The 21945-nt window shown below is 41.3% G+C and overlaps 1 protein-coding gene across 1 annotated transcript in view; it reads right to left on the bottom strand.

The window, feature by feature from the left end:
* Positions 1-15620: 15620 nt before the first annotated feature.
* LOC134893731 (spindlin-W-like) overlaps positions 15621-21945 on the bottom strand; it is a 42463-nt gene continuing 36138 nt past the window's right edge. The window contains exon 2 of the mRNA XM_063913708.1: positions 15621-20142. Within this exon, the coding sequence (XP_063769778.1) occupies positions 19943-20142 (200 nt within the window). The 3' untranslated portion in view covers positions 15621-19942. The remainder of the gene's footprint in view (positions 20143-21945) is intronic.

Raw genomic sequence — 21945 nt, 5'->3', positions numbered from 1 at the left:
TGATTCAAAAAATATGGGGAACCCCTACGCTTTTTTGTCCCCCTTATTTTTTGCACCAGGACCAGGCGCAGAGCCCGGTGCTGGTTCTAAAAAGATGGGGGATCCCGTGTCCATTTTTTCCGTATTCCTGCCGGAATTCGACCGCAATTGCATATACAGTACTGTACCCCTTAATGTCACTGCTTACAGTATACAGTATTTAGACATGAGCTTGTGTACAGTATCTGTCATGAGGTGCTTTTTTCACTGACACTATAACTTTTTTCTATTGTAATATACTGTACAGAGGCGGCAAACTAGCCAAACGGGAATAATCAGCTTCTGCTGAATAAAATGAGATGCTACAGTACATGCCTATATTCTGTGAGTGACTGCGGCTCTATGAAATTAAATCAGAAAATTTAAATATGAAATGCATTACTAATGTGTGGCATTACTGTACTGTATGTGTATAAGGTGTACTACAATATTTTCTGGTGTAACATAAGGAAAGGGCACTACTGCATGGTCTAATGCAGTGGTTCTCAAACTTGGTCCTCAGGACCCCACACAGTGCATGTTTTGCAGGTAAACCAGCAAGTGCACAGATGTATTCATTACTAACTGACACATTTTAGAAGGTCCATACAGTAGGTGGAGCTAATTTTTTCACTTGTGATTCTGTGAGACCTGCAAAACCTGCACTGTGTGGGGTCCTGAGGACTGAGTTTGAGAACCTGTGGTCTAATGTAAATAAAGATGAATGTGGTGGGGTGTAATGTGAATAAGGGGCATTACTGTTAGGAGTAATGTGGTACTATGATATGATGTCATGAGAATAAGAGACACCACTGCATGATATAATGTGAATAAAGTTGCAGTACTGTGTTGTGTCATTTCATCTTCGGGTATTATTGTGTTACCATGCCCCTTCCCAGCAAGAACATACTGTACACTGTTTTGGGCTGGCACTAAATGTGCACATTGTTCTTATTTAGATTATAGGGGGTAGGAGCGCCAAAATGGGTGATGGTGCTGGGAAAGGGGTGCAGGGTTAGAGGCGGAACTACGTAGCATCTGTGCAAGAGGGCATCAGCCAAAATCTAGCCTAGGGCATCATGTTGGTCAGGTTTGGCTCTGATAATACTGTATACTGTACTCTTACTGTACTTTGCATTCAATACAGATACTGTTTGCACACAGGTTTTACATGAATCATTGGCAATGCTGCAGGAGTGTCTCATTAGGCAATCTAAAATATACCACGACTATGGGTGGGGATACAGTAGGGAAGTTCTGTCACCATAAGCTGTCTGCTGTGTATAGCATATTTCCATCTGAGATGCATTTGTGTGTTTGTAATAAGAAAAAAACATTTTACTGTACATTTAGTGGATACAGTATTTCTCCCCCATAATGACGTATCATACTGTACAGGTACCCTCATGTACTGTACCGTACCATACTGTAAAATTGAATATTTATTGGAAAAACATCAATATTAATGTAAAAAAAAAAGTATTACAACATCCGATTCCATGTACTGCACTGATCAAAATGTACAGTACTCTTATTCAGGACTTATAAAACTGAAAATAACTGTTCATACACATCAATAACATTACTACTGTATAATATTCTACATTAGTTTATGCAATAATCAGACAAAGGCAATTTTATAATTTTTTTTAATAATGCACCAATTTAAAATTTTAAACAGAAAATACAGTACAGAACTACATATTTGTGGCTTGACCATTTCTTTCGACTACAACAGGTAATACTTTATACAGGTGATTTATATAATTATTACAATGTTCAGGTGTGAGTACTTCTAGCCAAAATTTCTTTATCCCATCCACCAGTTGCTGTTTTGTTGTTGGCTTTGCAACACTCCTAACGTACCTCTTCAATTGAGCCCACACTAATTCGATTGGGTTCATGTCTGGTGATCTATATAAAAATAAAAAAAAAGCGTATAGAAAAAATTAATGACATTACAGTAAATAGAGAAAATTAAACATACAATATTGTACTGTTTATTAAACAAAATTTTTTTTTACAGTACTAGAGTGCTATCCAAAATTTTACTTGTACACTGTTGAAAGAATACTCACTCTGGTGGTGTGCGTTCCCAATTCATACCTTTCTCTTCCATAAATTTGGCTGAGGCGGAGTGTTTAGGATCATTGTCTTGGAATATCCTATGGTGAGTTGGGTAATATTTATTCACAAATGGCACCATACATTCCTCTACTATTGTTTCTTGGAAAAATTTCTTATCCATGATCCCTACAGAAATCAAAAAATGTTGTTCATTAATAAGCAACTCCTTTTATTGTGCAGTTACACGTACTCTACAGTACAGCATGTATTTTTACAGAACACAGGCACAGAATAAAGTATAGTACTGTACCTTCGAAAAATAATAGGGGACCAGCTCCTAATCGTGATATGCCTCCCCATACATGGACTTTCAATGGATGCTTTGGGCGTGGTTTTAAAGAGATATGGTTACGTTTCCTGAATGACATTCTGGAGAACCGCTCAAGGGCAACAGACGATTCATCTGTGAAAATGACATCATCAAATGTTTCACCACTCTCAATCCATCGCCGTGCCTGTTCCACTCTCTTTTCTTTATTCACATCTCTTATCATTGGAGATATCCTGTGAAGAGCCAAAAATAATGAAATCAGATACAGTTATGAAATTACAGATTTACAGATTACTGTATATACAGTAGACTGTATGTGCAGTATACTGTATTATATACCTACTGTATACATTAAACTGTACATACAGTACATTAAGGTACATACAGAGTAATATATATATACATACTGTACATACACACACACACACACACAGTATACAGTATGTAATCATCACAATAAGCCGGCAATGCTTCATTGCTGTCTCTGAGTGCCTATACAGTAGGTATCTCTTTTGGGATAGAATATATACAGTATATACACACACACATACTGTATATAGTATAAAGCACACACTCTGTATAATGATTTATGGCATTGTTATATCACGTATCAAGGGATTATTAACAGTGCATTTACTGTATGGTTTATACTGCTTTCAGTATTTTACCTTGTTGCGCCAAAGGTCCATCCCATTTTCCGACGCATCCTTCTGATGCTGGTGGCCGATATGTCCAGGTCATACTTGGAATGGAGAATTCGTTTTATTTGCAAAGCAGTACGCTCATCATCCTCACGAGTTAGTTCCTCCACAATTTGTTGCACTCTCCTACAGTACAATACAGTATGAAAAATATGAATTCATGAACAGCACAATCACAGTTACAATTGATGAAGTTTTTATTTTATTTCCAAAAAATTGTTTATGGTATAAAGCAAGTCATTTAAACATTACAGTAGTGTACAGTACGTACCATGTGCATTTTGTAGGAAATACAAATCTGGGCGTTGTTCTCTCGAATGCATGATAGCGCACCGTTTCTAAAGTGACTATAATGCCACTTTCCTTGAGCCATGCATGGATCTCTTTGATGGTTTTATTTTCTTTTTTCATGTTGGCGATTATCTTGCTCATCGTTTTGTTGATAGTTACTGGCATGTTGTCCAACTATAATTCCTGTATGGAGAAAAAACATTTGTGAATACTGTAGTCTAAAATTTACACATCTGAAAATGCATAAGAGTTTTATGATAGAAGTTAATACTGTACATGTTTACTATCCAGTACCTGATGTTCAAATTTAAGTATTGTATACTGTACAGTACTGAAAATACCACTTCAGTGTTATGGACTGCAATTAGTTTCCTGTATGAAACAGATACAGTAAATAACCCTCCTTGGAAGTGCATGGGCCCTGTGAGACTTACAGTAGTGTACAGCATAAGGGTCGACTGACATGATGTACAAGCATTACATACAGTACATGTCAGTACTGTATGTAAATTCTTCAATTATTGCCTAACAACAATGCTGCTTACTGTATATTAAATACTGTAGGCCTAGAAATGTGCATCTCAATATACAGTAGTAGTTAAAAACACAGGGGCCTATGTGGATAAGCGAGTTCTATGCACACTAAAAATGGCCACCGACCGTGAACCCCCAGCACGTGGCAGCGCTCGGATATGTAGTGAGATACAGTATGGCATACATTTCACAGTCCAGGGGGCAATGCTGAAGGAGCGTCACAATCCCCTAGCTCAATTACACCGGGATAAGCGAGGTCTATGCACATTACGGTATACCAAGCTGGATCGCTTAGCAACCTGACAAAATGGCCGCCGACCGTGAACTCCCAGCAGGTGGCAGCGTTCGGATATGTAGTGAGATACAGTATGACATACATTTCACAGTCCAGGGGGCAATGCTGAAGGAGCGTCACAATCCCCTAGCTCAATTACATTGGGATAAGCGAGGTCTATGCACATTACGGTATACCAAGCTGGATCGCTTAGCAACCTGACAAAATGGCCGCCGACCGTGAACTCCCAGCACGTGGCAGCGCTCGGATATGTAGTGAGATACAGTATGGCATACATTTCACACTCCAGGGGGCAATGCTGAAGGAGCGTCACAATCCCCTAGCTCAATTACACTGGGATAAGCGAGGTCTATGCACATTACGGTATACCGAGCTGGATCGCTTAGCAACGTGACAAAATGGCCGCCGACCGTGAACTCCCAGCACGTGGCAGCGCCCGGCCCCCGCCCCATTGCTGTTGGTTTATGCCTTAGAGGACTCGGACGCTCGCATTTGTAAAGCACGGTGTTTTCCTCCGCCTCCTGCTAGCCTGTTGCCCTTCCCCCATGGGAGCCTGCACAGATCATGCAGTAGACAGGGAGGGAATGCAGGTCATGTGCAATACACAAACGCCCACTGTAGTACTGTTTTGCTCACTTACAGTACTGTACTGTAGGTTGCATTTAGCGTAAAGAATCGCTCCTGCAGATGTACTTTGATTTATGTGAAACCTGTGTGCATCCTTCCATTGGATGTACTGTATTGGAGAGAAAAAAAAAATGTTACAGTGAATGTCACGGGAACACATTAAAAATAAGGTTGGCACTTCCTTCCCATTGGTGTTGGTTTACAGTATGCCGTAGTGTACTCGGACGCTCATGTAATTGCATTTCAAAGGCACAGTATTTTCCATCGTCTCCCCCCTACCCCCATCGCCCTTCCCCCCTGGGGGCCTGCACAGGGAGGAAATTCAGGTCCTGTGCAATACACAAACGCTGAAGATCTACAGTACTGTTTTGCTCAGTTGGTAGCGTCAGAATACACTCATTTCATTCCCGCTGTTTAGGTGCATTTAGCGTAAAGAATCGCTCCTGCAGATGTACTTTGATTTATGTGAAACCTGTGTGCATCCTTCCATTGACTGTCTTACAATGTAAATAAAATAATACAGTGCATTATTACAGAAAAAAAAAAAAAAAAAAAAAAGAAAGAAAGCACATCAGGTCTCGAACCCTGGACCCCCAGCGAGGGAGGTGGGAGCCTTCACCCCTAGCCCACGACGCCTCATGAGAGATTTCCAATTTCATGTGTGAAAGTACTGCAAACAGCGCCCGGCCCCCGCCCCATTGCTGTTGGTTTATGCCTTAGAGGACTCGGACGCTCGCATTTGTAAAGCACGGTGTTTTCCTCCGCCTCCTGCTAGCCTGTTGCCCTTCCCCCATGGGAGCCTGCACAGATCATGCAGTAGACAGGGAGGGAATGCAGGTCATGTGCAATACACAAACGCCCACTGTAGTACTGTTTTGCTCACTTACAGTACTGTACTGTAGGTTGCATTTAGCGTAAAGAATCGCTCCTGCAGATGTACTTTGATTTATGTGAAACCTGTGTGCATCCTTCCATTGACTGTCTTACAATGTAAATAAAATAATACCGTGCATTATTACAGAAAAAAAAAAAAAAAAAAAAAAGAAAGAAAGCACATCAGGTCTCGAACCCTGGACCCCCAGCGAGGGAGGTGGGAGCCTTCACCCCTAGCCCACGACACCTCATGAGAGATTTCCAATTTCATGTGTGAAAGTACTGCAAACAGCGCCCGGCCCCCGCCCCATTGCTGTTGGTTTATGCCTTAGAGGACTCGGACGCTCGCATTTGTAAAGCACGGTGTTTTCCTCCGCCTCCTGCTAGCCTGTTGCCCTTCCCCCATGGGAGCCTGCACAGATCATGCAGTAGACAGGGAGGGAATGCAGGTCATGTGCAATACACAAACGCCCACTGTAGTACTGTTTTGCTCACTTACAGTACTGTACTGTAGGTTGCATTTAGCGTAAAGAATCGCTCCTGCAGATGTACTTTGATTTATGTGAAACCTGTGTGCATCCTTCCATTGACTGTCTTACAATGTAAATAAAATAATACAGTGCATTAGTACAGAAAAAAAAAAAAAAGAAAGAAAGCACATCAGGTCTCGAACCCTGGACCCCCAGCGAGGGAGGTGGGAGCCTTCACCCCTAGCCCACGACGCCTCATGAGAGATTTCCAATTTCATGTGTGAAAGTACTGCAAACAGCGCCCGCCCCCCGCCCCATTGCTGTTGGTTTATGCCTTAGAGGACTCGGACGCTCGCATTTGTAAAGCACGGTGTTTTCCTCCGCCTTCTGCTAGTCCTCCATTCCCATTATGCATTAGCGAACTCAGACGCTCATATATTTTAAAAGCACGGTGTTTATACATTGTACTGTACATTCTTCCTTTTACACAATTACTGTAGTTGCGTCTCCATACACATACAGTTCTCCATACTTTTTCCACCGCCTCCCGTTACGCCTACAGTATTGCCAGAGCTGTAGATCAATCCGCCGCTATACTGTACGATCGAAAGTACTGGATTAGTGGAGCATTAGCCACACAGTGGTGGAGATGTGTAATGCATGATGAGTATCTAGATCGCCTCAACGCGCCTGCCTGTGATTAAACTCAGCTATCGCATTAGCGTGACTAAACGCCCGTCTCGGCGGAGAAACAGTCAAGATAAAGGTGGCTACATCTGTATTTCCCTCAGACTGATTCAATGAAGGACAAATTGCACTTTCAATTGCATGCTTTTGTTATTACGCATTATTCCACACCAAATCAACATAGGTTTCAGACTGACAGTTTCAGATTGTGATGAATTTGGTATTATAAATGCTGCCATGGGTGTTAAGAAATCCCCCAAATCTTAGGCTGAAATGGTCAAAGGTTTTGTGCCTTTAAAGCTGCAATATTATTATTACAAAAATAAGCTATTAATATTTTATAAATTGTGCTTGCAGCTCACCTAATTGAGCTACAGAGTTGGGCAAGGTCTCATTTTAAATCTAGATTTAACACAGCAGTTTGTTTCCATAAAAATGAAAAAACATTTTGATTTTCTCAAAAAGCCAATATTTAAATTAAAAAAAAAGAAATAATCAAAAATTGTTCATACTGTTGTTCATAAATCTCCAAAGTTTTATTTTGGGATCTGATAGGATCACATGCTATAAGAGCTTTCATTTTGGGGTGATTCATGAAACTTGTCAAACAATATTTTGCCTGTTTACTACATTAGAGGAATGCACGTTCCTCTTCAGGTGCATTTGGGGATTTCTTCAACGGGCCAGCTGCACAATTTAAGAATAAGAAAAACTTTGAAAGTAAAAAAAAAAAGTAAACACATTCCTGTAATGTTTTCCTCTGCCCACTCAAAAACAGGATTTTTATACCTACCGGTAAATCCTTTTCTCCTAGTCCGTAGAGGATGCTGGGGTCCACTTTAGTACCATGGGGTATAGACTGTTCCGCAGGAGCCATGGGCACTTTAAGACTTTTTCAGAGTGTGAACTGGCTCCTCCCTCTATGCCCCTCCTCCAGACCACAGTATAGGAACTGTGCCCAGGGAGACGGACAATTCGAGAAAAGGATTTACTTTTAAGTTAATGGTGAGATTCACACCAGCTCACACTTCAACCATGCCGCACAACATGGCATACAACATAACACATGCCAACGAGCATGACCATTGCAGCAACGTGCTGAAAAACAATTTAACACAACACCTGTATACACTATAACAAAATAATTACTGCAGGTAAAGTACGCACTGGGTTGGGTGCCCAGCATCCTCTACGGACTAGGAGAAAAGGATTTACCGGTAGGTATTAAAATCCTGTTTTCTCATACGTCCGAGAGGATGCTGGGGTCCACTTTAGTACCATGGGGTTATACCAAAGCTCCAGTATGGGCAGGAGAGTGCGGATGTCCCTGCAGAACCGATTGACCAAACTTTAGATCATCAGCGGCCAAGGTGTCAAACTTGTAAAACTTAGCAAACGTGTTTATCCCTGACCAAGTTGCTGTTCGGCCAAGCTGTAATGCAGAGACCCCCCCGGGCGGCCGCCCAGGATGAGCTTACCTTCCTTGTAGGATGGGCATTCATCAAATTCAGTATCGGCAATCCTGCCGTGGAATGAGCGTGCTGAATCGTACCTCTGATCCAGCGCGCAATCATCTGCTTAGAAGCAGGACACCCAATCTTGTTGGGAGCATACAGGACGAACAGAGCCTCTGTTTTCCGTATCCAAGCCGTTCTTGCGACATAGATTCTCAAAGCTCTGACCACATCCAGAGACTTCGAAGCAGCGAAGGTGTCCGTAGTCACTGGCACTACAATAGGTTGGTTTACATGGAAAGAAGAAACCACCTTTGGAAGAAATTGCTGACGAATCCTTAGTTCAGACCTATCTTCATGGAATATCAAGTAAGGGCTCTTGTGAGACAAGGCCCCTAACTCAGACACCCTTCTTGCAGATGCCAAGGCCAACAGCATGACCACTTTCCAAGTGAGACTCTAACTCCACCTCCTGGAGAGGTTCAAACCAATCTGATTGAAGGAACTGCAATACCACGTTAAGATCCCAGGGTGCCGTAGAGGCACAAAAGGAGGTTGGATGTGCAGAACCCTTTTCACGAACGTCTGAACTTCTGGAAGGGAGGCCAATTGTTTCTGAAAGAAAACGGACAAGTCCGAAATCTGGACCTTGATTAAACCCAATCTTAAGCCAGCATCCACACGCGCCTGAAGAAAATGGAGAAAACGTCCTAACTGAAACTCTTCCGTTGGAGCCTTCTTGGTTTCACACCAAGATACATATTTTCTCCAAATGCGGTGGTAAATGTCTAGACGTTACTCCTTTCCTAGCCTGAATAAGAGTGGGAATGACTTCTTTGGGAATACCCTTACGGGCTAGGATCCGGCACTCAACAGCCATGCCGTCAAACGTAGCCACGGTAAGTCTTGATACACGCACGGCCCCTGCTGCAGCAGGTCCTTGCGAAGAGGATCTTCTATGAGCAACTCCTGAAGATCTGGATACCAAGCCCTCCTTGGCCAGTCTGGGACAATGAGGATCGCTCGAACCCCTGTTCTTATGAGCTTGAACACTTTTGGTATTAGCGGAAGTGGAGGGAAGACATACACCGACCGAAAAACCCAGTGGGCCACTAGTGCATCCACTGCTATTGCTTGTGGGTCTCTCGACCTGGAACAATCTCTCTGAAGCTTCTTGTTGAGACGAGATGCCATCATGTCTACTTGAGGAACTCCCCAAAGACTTGTCACCTCTGCGAAGACTTCTGGGTGGAGGTCCCATTCTCCTGGATGGAGATCGTGTCTGCTGAGGAAGTCTGCTTCCCAGTTGTCCACTCCCGGAATGAAAATTGCAGACAGAGCTCTTGCATGTCTTTCCGCCTAGAGCCCCCGCCATTGCCGCTCTGCTTTTTGTTCCGCCCTGATGGTTTATGTACGCCACTGCTGTTACATTGTCCGACTGGATCTGTATGGGTTGATCTTGAAGAGATGCCCCGCTTGTAGAAGGCCGTTGTAAACGGCTCTCAACTCCAGAACGTTTATGTGAAGACAAGTTTCTTAACTTGACCATCTACCTTGGAAGCTTTCCCCCTGTGTGACTGCTCCCCAGCCTCAGAGACTTGCATCTGTGGTTACTAGGACCCAGTCCTGAATCCCAAACCTGCGTCCCTCTAGGTGAGAACTGTGTAGCCACCACAGGAGCGAAATTCTGGCTTTGGATGACAGGATTATCCTCTGATGCATGTGTAGATGGGATCCGGACCACTTGTCCAATAGGTCCCACTGGAATACTCTGGCATGGAAACAGACAAAACTGTAAGGCCTCGTAGGCCGCTACCATCTTCCCCAACAATCGAATGCATTGATGAATCGACACACTTGTTGGTTTCAGAATTTGTTTGACTATTCTCTGGATTTCCAGAGCCTTTTCCACTGGAAGAAATACCCTCTGTACTTCTGTGTCCAGTATCATCCCCAGAAACGATAATCTTGTGATTTTGGAAAATTTATGATCCAACCGTGTTGTTGAAGTACTGTCAGGGAGAGTGCAATGCTCCTCACCAACTTCTCCCTGGACCTCGCCTTTATCAGGAGATCGTCCAGGTAAGGAATTATATTGACTCCCTGCTGTTGCAGGAGGACCATCATCTCCGCCATCACCTTGGTAAACACCCTCGGTGCCGTGGAGAGCCCGAACGGCAACATCTGAAATTGGTAATGACAATCCTGCACTGCAAATCTCAGATAAGTTTGATGCGGAGGATAGGGACATGTAAGTAGGCATCTTTGATGTCCACTGACACCATGAAGTCCCTTTCCTTCAGACTGGAAATCACTGCCATCAGAGATTCCATCTTGAAATTGAACCTTTGCAGGTAGAGATTCAGTGTTTTTAGATTCAGAATTGGTCTGACCGAGCCGTCCGGCTTCGGAACTACGAAAACGCTTGAATAAAAACCTTCTCCTTGTTGTGACAAGGAAATCAGAACAATCTGTATTGCTGCTGATACCACCTCCCTGTCTGGGACAGAAGCTGGTAAGGCCGATTTGAAAAATCGGCATGGGGGAATGTCTTGAAACTCCAGCTTGTACCCGTGGGACACTATTTGTAAGACCCACGGGTCCAGGCCAGATTGAACCCAAAACTGACTTAAGAGTTTCAGACGTGCCCCCACCTGAGCGGACTCCCGCAAGGGAGCCCCAGCGTCATGCTGAAGATTTGGCAGAAGCAGAGGTTGATTTCTGCTCCTGTGATCCTGGAGACGCTGTGGACTTTTCCTTTTCCCCTTCCTTTATCCGCAAAGAAAGGGGAACCTTTACCCTTTTTGTATTTATTGGGCCGAAAGGACTGCATCTGAGAGAGATGTGTCTTTTTGCCGGGGCAGGAGCATTAGGCAAAAATGCGGACTTACCTGTGGTAGCCGCAGAAACTAAGGCATCCAGCCCATCTCCAAACAAGGCCTCGCTCTTATACGGGAGAGCCTCCATATTTCTTTTGGAATCTGCGTCTGCATTCCACTGGCAAATCCACAACGCCCTACGTGCTGAAATTGCCATGGTAGCAGCTCTTGATCCCAAGAGACCAATATCTTTCATGGCTTCCAGCATATATGAGTCTTTGATATGACCTGTTAGGAGTATCTCGTCTCTATCTATTGTGTCAATGTCCGATGACAAGTTTTCTGACCACTTTGCAATAGCACTACTCACCGACGCACAGGCAATGGTAGGCCTGAGTAATGTCCCATTGGCCAAATAAATAGATTTTAACGTAGTCTCTAACTTGCGGTCTGCCGACTCCTTTAGTAAAGCCGTCCCAGCCGCAGAGAGAATCACCTTTATTGTTAAGCGTGACAGGGCACTGTCTAAAATGGGGGGTGACTTCCTTTTCCTGTCCTCTGCAGGGAAAGGGTAAGCTGCCTGAATTCTTTTGGGAATCTGAAATTTCTTTTCAGGGTTAGTTCAGACTCCCTCAAACAGACTGTTCAGCTCATGAGATGGAGTTTTCTTTTCTTTAATAAAGTAAGCCTTCTCCTGTGGTAAAGAAGGGGGCTCCGTAACTTCTAACACCTCTTTTATAGCAACAATCATGTAGTGAATGGTTTTCGCTAACTTTGGATCAATTCCCCTGGAATCATTAGTGTCGACATGGGAATCAGAGTCCGTGTCGGTATCAGTTTGTACTACTTGTGCAAATGACCTTTTTTGTGAACCAAAGGGGTCCCTTGTGGATGAAAAGGCAGAACTATTAAAAATCACATCTTCCACGGATTTGCTCCAGTTTTCTGCAGGAGACTCAGACTTATCCAATCTCTTACTGATATGATTCACACGGTCACGAAATTATTTCACCCATTCAGGCTCGTGGTGCGACGGCAGCGCCACCACATTACAACTCTGTGTCCCTAAAATGGCTCCCTATGGGGAAGAGCTCCCTGCCTCAGACATGTCACACACGTGCACAATCACACCACAGACACTCCGGGGCTTCTGGGGACAGACCCACAGTAAAATCTGTCAGAGGGACACAGAAAGGGATTGCCAGCTCACAACTCAGCGCCCACAGAAAAATCCCTGTGTAACGTATTTTGGACAGAGACTTTCAAGCGCTTATATATTGCCAATAATAGGTTTAACACCTAAATATTACACCCCCCCTTTTTTGCACCCCGATACTTGTTTCAGAAGTGGAGAGGAGGATCAGCGTTTCTTCCGCTGCAGCTGGTGTGAGAAAATGGCGCTGAGCAGTACGCTGGCTGTCTGAGGAAGAAGCTCCGGCCCCTGCAATGGCGCGTTTCTCCTCGGCTATTATCATAGATCTTTATACTGGCGGGGTTGTAGGACTGTGTACCAACATCACATGCTACCCTTTTTGCCAGAGAGAGTAGGATTTATGCTGCCCAGGGCACCCCCCCGCTGGGCTGTTACGGACTGCATGCTCGCGCAGCATTCCCGCTCGCTGCGCGGTACCTTAATCCGTCACGATGACCGGAGGTCCCTCTCAGCAGATCTACGGTAACACTACTCACCAGTCTTCTGACTTCTGGCTCTGTTAGGGTGCTGACGGCGTGCTGTGGGAGTGAGTGCATAGCCGCAGCTAGTGTTCACTACCCTTCAGGAGCTAATGGTGTCCTGTCAGCAGAAGCAGAGCCATGAAACTATATAGGAAGTTGGATCCTACTTCTTCCCCCTAAGTCCCACGAAGCAGGGAGACTGTTGCCAGAAGTCCCCTGTAAAATAAAAAACCTAAATAAAAAGTATTTTTTAGTAGAACTCAGTAGAGCTCCACTAGAGTGCTACCTGGGTACATTTTCTAAACTGAGGTCTGGAGGAGGGGAATAGAGGGAGGAGCCAGTTCACACTCTGAAAAAGTTTAAAAGTGCCCATGGCTCCTGCGGAAATCTATACCCCATGGTACTAAAGTGGACCCCAGCATCCTCTAGGACGTATGAGAAAAGTTGTTGTGGCGTAAGAATCCGATTATCATATTGACATTGCAGGCTTGCCCAGGACGCTAACCTACACTATCGCAAGGCCCTTTGCCATGAGCAACCGCAAAAAAATGCCGCTCTGCTTCTATACCAAAATCATCTTTATGAGAGCATAAGTTGGCAAAGTTTTTCTTGTTCTTTAATTGTGCGGCAGACCAATTGGAGGAGTAGAAAATCTTTTCTGGTGATTTTTCAAATTTATTCTAAAAGAAGTTTGAGTTTCCTCTGGAAGCCGTAGACTGTCACTTTGCTGTGTTCCAGACAGTCTGAAATAACAGCATAGCATGTTCCGTTTTTGTTTTTCCTTTGTTAAACACCACAAATGGGAGAATTGTACAGTAGCTTGAGCATTGGTCCAGTGATAGCCAGGTGACTGAGGCTTAGTCTTGTGAGTACAGTGTTACTCCCAATCTGCTTTGTCTTCTCCCTCCCAGCACCCATTTTCCAAATTGCGGTTCCTTCCTGCTCCCAACACACATCCTCACAGTCTGATACTCCTCTGTAATGGTCCAGGGACAGGTTAGGGCGGGCTTAACTTTCTGTAGTGACCAATGGGCTTTTCTTCACTATTTAAAGCCCACCCAAGCCTATCCTGTCCATGCACCCACTTATAGTGATCCAGGGAAATGTAAAAGGCGGGCCTATTTAACACAATTGAAGTATCGTTCCACAGGGAGTATATTTCAACTTACGTTTGTGTACCTGTACAAAAGTGGGAGCAAGCGCTGTCTGTAGAATCTTATCCCCAAACACACCTAAAGAGAAACGTGCATTCATCTAATGTAATGAATTTAAAAAAAATTGTTTGTTGATTTTTAAATACAATTGTCATGAACCACTAAAAAATGAAAGCTCTTAGAACATTTGCTTTTTGAGAAAATGTTTTTTATTTTTATGGAAACATACTGCTGTTTTATATATCTTATGAAAGCCCGTAAAAAGATGGTTAAAATGAGACCGAACTCTCTAGCTCACTTAGGTGAGCTGTAAGTGCAATTGAAAAAAATGTAACAGCACAATTCTTGTGAAAACAATTGCAGCTTTAAAGGCATATATGAAAACCCACTTTACAAATCAGTCTAAAAATTCTAGGGCTTTCTTTACGCCTATGGAAGCATTTATTATACCAAATTTCATTACAATCTGAAATGGTCAGTCTGAAATCCGTGTTGATTTGGTGTGGAGTAACCCTTGCCACTTTTTTGCACCAACAAAAACTTTATCTCAACTTTTAAAAAAAAATCCTGATTATCAGTCTTATTTATTGAAAATTCTCACATAACAGGGACCTAAGATTTAATTTATTTCAAAAATATTTTTTTTCGTTTTGAGTGAAATTATCCTTTCAGGTGTTCACTGTCAAGTATTTAGACATGTCATTAGCTTAACCCTCAGTCAGGCGCAGCTGGCCTCCTCGTACCTTCCTATCTTTAGGGGCTGTTCGACCCCCCCCCACCGTCAGTTTTCCCGCCGCCTGCTTGGTGTGCAGTAGTGACCCTCCTGGCCCCTCAGGCACACTGCGCCCAAACTCCTCCGACTTTTGAAAGTTCGTTTTTCCTTCTATTTTCATCTTGTTTATTTTGCTCATTTTATGAATGGAAATTAAAAAGATTGTGGATATTTTGCGGAAATATGTAGGTTTTTCCAGGGTGGCATTTCAGGCACACTGCACCCAAACTTAAACTCATGTTCTCTTTTTTGCTTCAGATTTTCTGCTGAAATGGCCCGTAAAACCTACTATTTCTCTCTTTGTACGTCCTAATGAAGGTCACTGATCACTTTAAGAGCGTTAGAATTGAGTTAATTAGGTGCTAATGATGATTGTCTAACAGGCAACTGCCTGTCAGGTGCACTGCGCCTGAACACGGTAGTCCCGGAGGTTAAGGTTTGTCCAAATCTATTTGACATATGCTGTGAAATAACACTGTAATGATGGCAGCTGTAAATCTTTACAGTTCATATCTCAACATGATCTAAAGTGTAACCTGACAGGATAGACTCAACCACCGTTCCATGCATAATGTACACTAAAATCAGACCTGGCAATCTGTAGTGTTATAGGGACAGGTGTATATTAGTGGACCAATCTGAACAAGCCTTAAACCTCTTCTTCATAAAACATTACTGCTTTTTAAATCTTAAATTCAAGAAATGTGTAGCTGAACACAATAGGCATTGAGAAGCAATAGAAAACAAAGACATGCTACATCTTTCTGTAACAATATAATTAACTAAAATGGTTAATGTACTGTTAACATAGACCATCATATTGTCAAAGGTGAGGAAAGAAAGGGAAAAAAAATGAAATCAAGTTTTTTTTTTAATGATTGGCATATTCCAATGACAGAGAAAAAATGTATTTTACATTTTATTTCTTTATATAAAAGTGTAGTCCCTGTAAATGCACCAAATACATAAAATGGAACATTACTGTCTGTTGGCACCAAGCTTGCATCACTAAAACGGATATCCTACATTTATCCATCAAAACATGGTAAACAAAACGTACAAAGTCGTAAAGACTGCAAATTATATGTAAAAAAGGGGAAAATCAGCAAAATTAAAATCATCCATTTAAACATGCAACTTTATTTGTTTCAGTTAACATACTACCTAAGCATGCAAAAAAAGAATGGTCTGCTCAATTATATTCTTTATATATATTTTTTTATGTAATATTACATGGCAGCCTGACATCACGCATACACAATACAATTGTACAGCAGAAAAATAAAAGGCCAAAAATTGGTTTACAAAGAAACACAGCTAGCAGTTCTGAGTCCTGTGAAATTTCTGGACAGTAATGTCAACCCCTTTGTATCCAGGTACTGACTTTTAATTTAACAGAGCAAATGTAAGCACTGCATGCAGATCTGAAACATGAGCCCTAACAAAAACTCAAAAAAGGAGATGAATGATTTAAAAAAAAAAAGTCTGCAATATACATGCACCTGATGCAACAGGTGAAATTTTTTTTAAAAAAAAATAAATAAAATAATAAAGTAGTATCTACATAGAAACAGGAGTATAACAAGTATCCCCCTGACAATCAAAGATGAAATGTAGCATTCACAACAGCTCAAAAAAGGTTGAAAAGCAAAAACTCAAGGACACATTGTAACCAAATTTACTGATACATTTTGTGCACACTGTATTGCACATACTAGTGTTACAAACAATAGTTGGGGCTCACGGAGCCAGGCTCAGCTTTGAGATTTACATGCAGGACTCTTCAGAGTCAATAAAAATCACTTTAGAGATCTGCAGAATAGAAACACTGTTGCAAATCTACATACTTTGTTCAATACACAAGAAACATATATGCTTGAAGAGCTTATTCGTGTGCAACACAAAAACAAATAGAGATTCTGTTTACTGCATACCCTCCCTTTTACTGCCGAAGAAAAAAATACAAACTTAAAAAAAATAATAATAATAATAATACAAAATAGTAGCAATGGATAATTGCAAACAGAAGGAAACAAAACTATTGAGGGATATATCAGAAGGGTACATATTAAGTGTGACAGAAATCAGCAATTGAAATCCAGAATTTGTAAGCTCTAAAGTAGTAGCAGTTCAGCTATGTTGTGTACCAATAGGTTAAGTGCTAAAACAGCGCAGAGGAACAAAACAAAACAAAATAAAAACTACTTAAAAAGGGGCAAAAAAAATTCTCCAAAATGCCCTAAAAAATGTACATAAAGTTCAAGTGAAATCTACATTCCACTTACAACCAAAGCAGACAGATTTAAAAACATGTCCTGTACTCTCAGACACTATGCGGCATATTCAATTGGGGGCGTATTTTGAAAAATACAGCGGCAAGGAGTCTGAGCAGCAAGCTTTTTCCTATTCAACTGTAGCGGGGGAAAAACAGTTGCAGTAATTTCTATGAGAACTGCAGTGCCTATTCTTCACAGCTCCACGGTAGGTGGTAAGTAAGCCAAAATTCCTGTTTTAAGTTTAAAATGCCAGGAAAAGCATCAGAACCCCACGGACGCCTCCCTTCCTAATGACTAATTAGGCAATTGGATGTTTCCAATTAGCTCAGTCATTCAGCATATAAATACCCCCAGCTCCCTGCACTGCCATCAGCTAGCGTTCTCTGTAAATAGACTTATGTCAAAGTATGATCTGGACAGATTCTTACCTGCAGCCTAGGGCTGGAGGGGTCTGAGACTGTATGGACCTCCAGCCTCTGCTTGGACTCCCCAGAGCATTGCCCCAGTGAGGAAGCCCAGAGAAGAGAGTCATTGCCTGATGATGGAAAGAAGTCGGGTCATCAATAAGGGAGAAGCTTCCAAAAAATATCCAAGTCAGATAGATGAAAAATAAGTGCACCGATTATTAGGGAAAATCTCTTTAGACTGCAACGAAATTGCATCAAAACATAGATCTAACTAGCCGCACAAGATGGGTAGAATATTTTCAGCAAGTCACTAATTAAAAAGCCTCAGTTTTAAGTCCTACTGAGTCATTACACAGATATTACTGTCTGTTCCTCCTCTATGGTACAGAAGACACTACAGGACTGGTGCAGGCTGAATTTAAAAATACTCATGTGAGTTTGTGCTGTAAACATTTTTTTTTTCAATTGGATACTGCAGGTATAGGGGGCGTACGATTGTGATAGCTGCAGTAATTTGTATAGCAATAATTGCGTACCCAATTGAATATGCCCCTATGCATCTTATGTCTAGAGTACACCTATTCATCCTTAATGCCATGGCTGAGAGGTTAATGACAGTAAGGTTATGTAGGAATTTAATTTCAAAATTCAAGGACTTGACCGAACTCCACTATTAAAAGGTAAACCATATTGGCAACAAACATCTGTAAGCTTATGCAAGTGTCTAAAATTGTATTTATTTTAATTTAATGAATGCCACAGTACACAAACCCCATACTAATAGCAAGATGATGGGACATATTGCGCATAGCATTTTAGACATAAGCATAACATTTTTTTGGAGTGTAAAAATTTTGACTAGGCAGTGCATTATACTTTTAGATTTCAATGCATGTACAGGGAGTACAAGAAGTCCCTCCTCAGTGACTGTGTGCTAGGAAAGTCTCCCCGCAGAGAACATGTGCCAAGTAATATGACAACATAATTGTTTTTAAACACTTTATTTACATGAAATAAGTTCGTGCTGCAGGGTCTCTGGCGGCTCTGTGATGTATTAAGAGGAAAATGTTACATGGCAAAGGAGGTTTGTCTTAAACACGTGACATAATGCAGTGGAAAACATACAAAAAACAAACAAACTGAAAACAGACTAAGAACAAAAAATAAAAAATAGGGACAATTACCAGCCCTCCTATTGAAATAGCTATTTACGTTAGTTATCCTGCATTGTAAAAGTTCTCTTTGTTTGAACATACAAGATGCGCAATATTAGTGTTCAAGACTTATCTCAAGCCATTTTATGGCTTCCCCTTCATTTGCATGCAGCAGAATCAAGCTCTCCAACAGTTTGAACAGATTTTTGCCCAACACAGCGACAAAGAAAAATGTGCTGCTTTTGTTATACTTGTTTAGGAACAGAACATGTTCCTCTGATGGTGTAGCTCTGGAATTCTGCTTAGTAGTGTGAAAAAAACTGCACTGAAAATCCTAGTTTGGTCAGTCTTTACATCGATCTCATGACAGAAAATACTTCTCTTCACTCAGTCATTCGTTTTATTTGAAAAGTAGTTTATCGCTGTTGAATTCAAACAAGTTATACATTTTCCTTTAGAACTTGAAGAACAAGTTTACCAAACAGGACACAAAAAGAAGACTGAACAAAAACTCTAAAATGTGGAAAGCATGATCACTTCCCACTTTTCATGACAGATGTAACACTGGAAAAATACTTTCAGCACAATTAAACATGGTGCACAGTTGCCCCATAACCTAAGACATGTCTAGGTTCAAGCCACTTCGGAAATGTCTATTTGTAACAATACAGTTTTGCTCTCAGCACTGATGTTTACATAAAATGTGATGTTGAACAAACAGCTAATGGATAATTCACATGTTTAATTGAATTGTGCCAGATGTTTTGCAAAGGACTGCAAGACCCCCAGAAGGCACAAGTCAAATACTTAACCATTGCAACATTTAACTGGGCTATGGAGGAGAAAATAAAAAAAATAGGGAAAAATAAAAGAATCGATAACTTTTACTGCTTTCAAATAGGTCAATGGAAGCTGAAATAATGGACAACTACCTCATGGAAGCCAGATACAGTATACCAAACATTACTTTGCAGAGTTAGGAATGAGTGCTTATGAAATACAGTAACATTGTGTCATAATATTTCAGAAACTGCATGGCTGGTCTCTTGCACTCATTTGCTCAAATAAACCACCTGCTTCAGGATTTATATTCAAAAACATTATGTCTCCATAATCCCAAAAACGTCAGTCTTCTTGGAAAGTGGTTTGTTCCTTTGTAAGGGAAAGCGAACAACATTCTCAAACAACGGTTTCTCAATTTCTTTTTCCTCTGGGAAGGGATTGTGGATTTGCAGGAATATCTGAGCATTTCTGTAATCAGAAAGCAGCGACTTTCTACAAATGTTTACATTAGATTACGTTTGGCAAAAAAAAAAAAAAAAAAGTACAGAATCCCACTTAGGATGTCTTCACCAAATCGTAGACATAAATATGGAAATCGTCATCAAACTTAATGAAGTACACAGATGGTTTAGCTTCAACTTGATGAATAACCATGCCAGTCCTTTTTGAGCCATCTTCTTTGGCATATTCCACTTGCTTGCCCACCAGGCTGTCCACAACCTCCCCTGGTTCTCTTTCAGCTGGAGGGGAATCATCTATCAGAAGATAAAAAAAAAAAAAAAAATCAAATACAATAGTATTTTCCTTAATATAATTCAGAGACTGTAGACATGTTTATATATACAACTACAAACAATATATGCAGCTTCCTTCAGAGTTAACTTCTATACTAATAAGTGACTTTGTAGTGCATTTGGGCTTTCATAACAAAATGATTAAAGGAATATGCCAAAGTCAGTGAGGTTGAAAAGAGGCAAACTGCCCATCGGGTTCAACCTGTATTCTGCATTAATCTATTCATATTATAATGTGTATGCTGAAGTAATGTCTTAGTACCAAATGAAAACAATGATTCTTACCACTCCCAGATAATGTAATGTCAATATGCTAAATGCTATAGCCCTGGATACATTTACCAGTTAGGAATTTGTCCAATCCGCTTTTAAATACATTTACAGTGACTGCCATTATTACCCTCTCCGACAGGGAGTTCCAAATCTTTATTGCCCTTACCGTGAAGAACCCTTTCCTATGTTGTATACGGAATATCCTCTCCTCTAACCTAAGCGAGTACCCACACGTCCTATATAGAGTTTTTAATAAACAAATCCGCTGCTAGTTCCTTGTAATTACCCTTTACATATTTGAAGATATTAATAATGTCTCCTCTTAGTCACCTCTTTTCTAGTGTGCACATATTTATCCTACTGTAGTAAGCCTTTCCTCGTACTCCAGAGACTCTAACCCTTTTTATCAGTTTAGTAGCTCTTCTTTGAACTCTTTCAAGTTCCCCGATATCTTTTTTTATAATACGGTGCCCAGAACTGAACACAATATTCCAGGTGCGGACATACCAATGATTTGTACAGTGGCAGGATTACATCCTCATCTCGTCTCTATGCCCCGTTTAATGCATGCAAGCACTTTACTTGCCTTCTTTGCTGCACTTTGACTTTGTGTACTATTATTAAGCCTATTATCTATGAGCACCCCTAAATCTTTTTCCACCATTTTTGATACCAGAGTGTTCTTATTGAACAGCCTGAAATTGCGCAAAACCCCAAAAAGCAGCCTAGAGGTACAAACAAAACACTACTGAGTTTCTCTCCAAATCACTCCACAGTGCAATAAATATATTAGGAGTATTGGGGATGTATTACCTCAAGTGCTAATCACAAACTTAATATGACACAAATAAATATGAGAAAAGTTATAAAAACGTCCCTTATCTTGAAATAAATATCCAGGAGGATTCGTCCTCAGTCAGTATGGTTTTCCATTCACAGGTTACACATGATATTCCCTTCTTTTTTTCACATGTGAACCTGTGAATGGAAAACCAATAATTTATCCACCATAGTTACCCCTATATCTTCCCCATCTAGAGTGTAGGATGCATATGTGTTTTGTTTTTTTTCTCTCAAAATGCATAGCTTTGCATTTATCTATATTAAACTTCATTCTCCATTTAGATGCCCAGGTTTCCAGTTTAACTAAGTCATTCTGTAAGGACTCCACATCGCCTTCTGAATTACTTTACACAGTTTAGTATCAACTGCAACATATTTAGGAGTTATTCAAAATCTGGGTGAGTGGCCTGGCCAAGTTGGCCCAGGGTGGTGGTATAAACACACATGTATTTCCATTGAATGAAATTTAGAGCCTGTTTCAGAGGCACACCCAATGCCAATGTTCAGCCATTTATTTACTATGGCACATGCGTAAAAATACCACAGTGTGGTACACAAAGGCACTGTAGCAGTTGAGGTGCACAGTATCAAAAACGTCTAGGAAAAGTGCTGAGCATCTCTGGCGGCAGCTAAACCGACGCAAAGAGA

The sequence above is a fragment of the Pseudophryne corroboree genome, chromosome 1 (genome assembly GCF_028390025.1).
Source record: "Pseudophryne corroboree isolate aPseCor3 chromosome 1, aPseCor3.hap2, whole genome shotgun sequence".
Lineage (NCBI taxonomy): Eukaryota > Metazoa > Chordata > Amphibia > Anura > Myobatrachidae > Pseudophryne > Pseudophryne corroboree.
The sequence above is the reverse complement of the archived record's forward strand: the minus strand, read 5'-3'. Positions and strand labels throughout refer to the sequence as shown.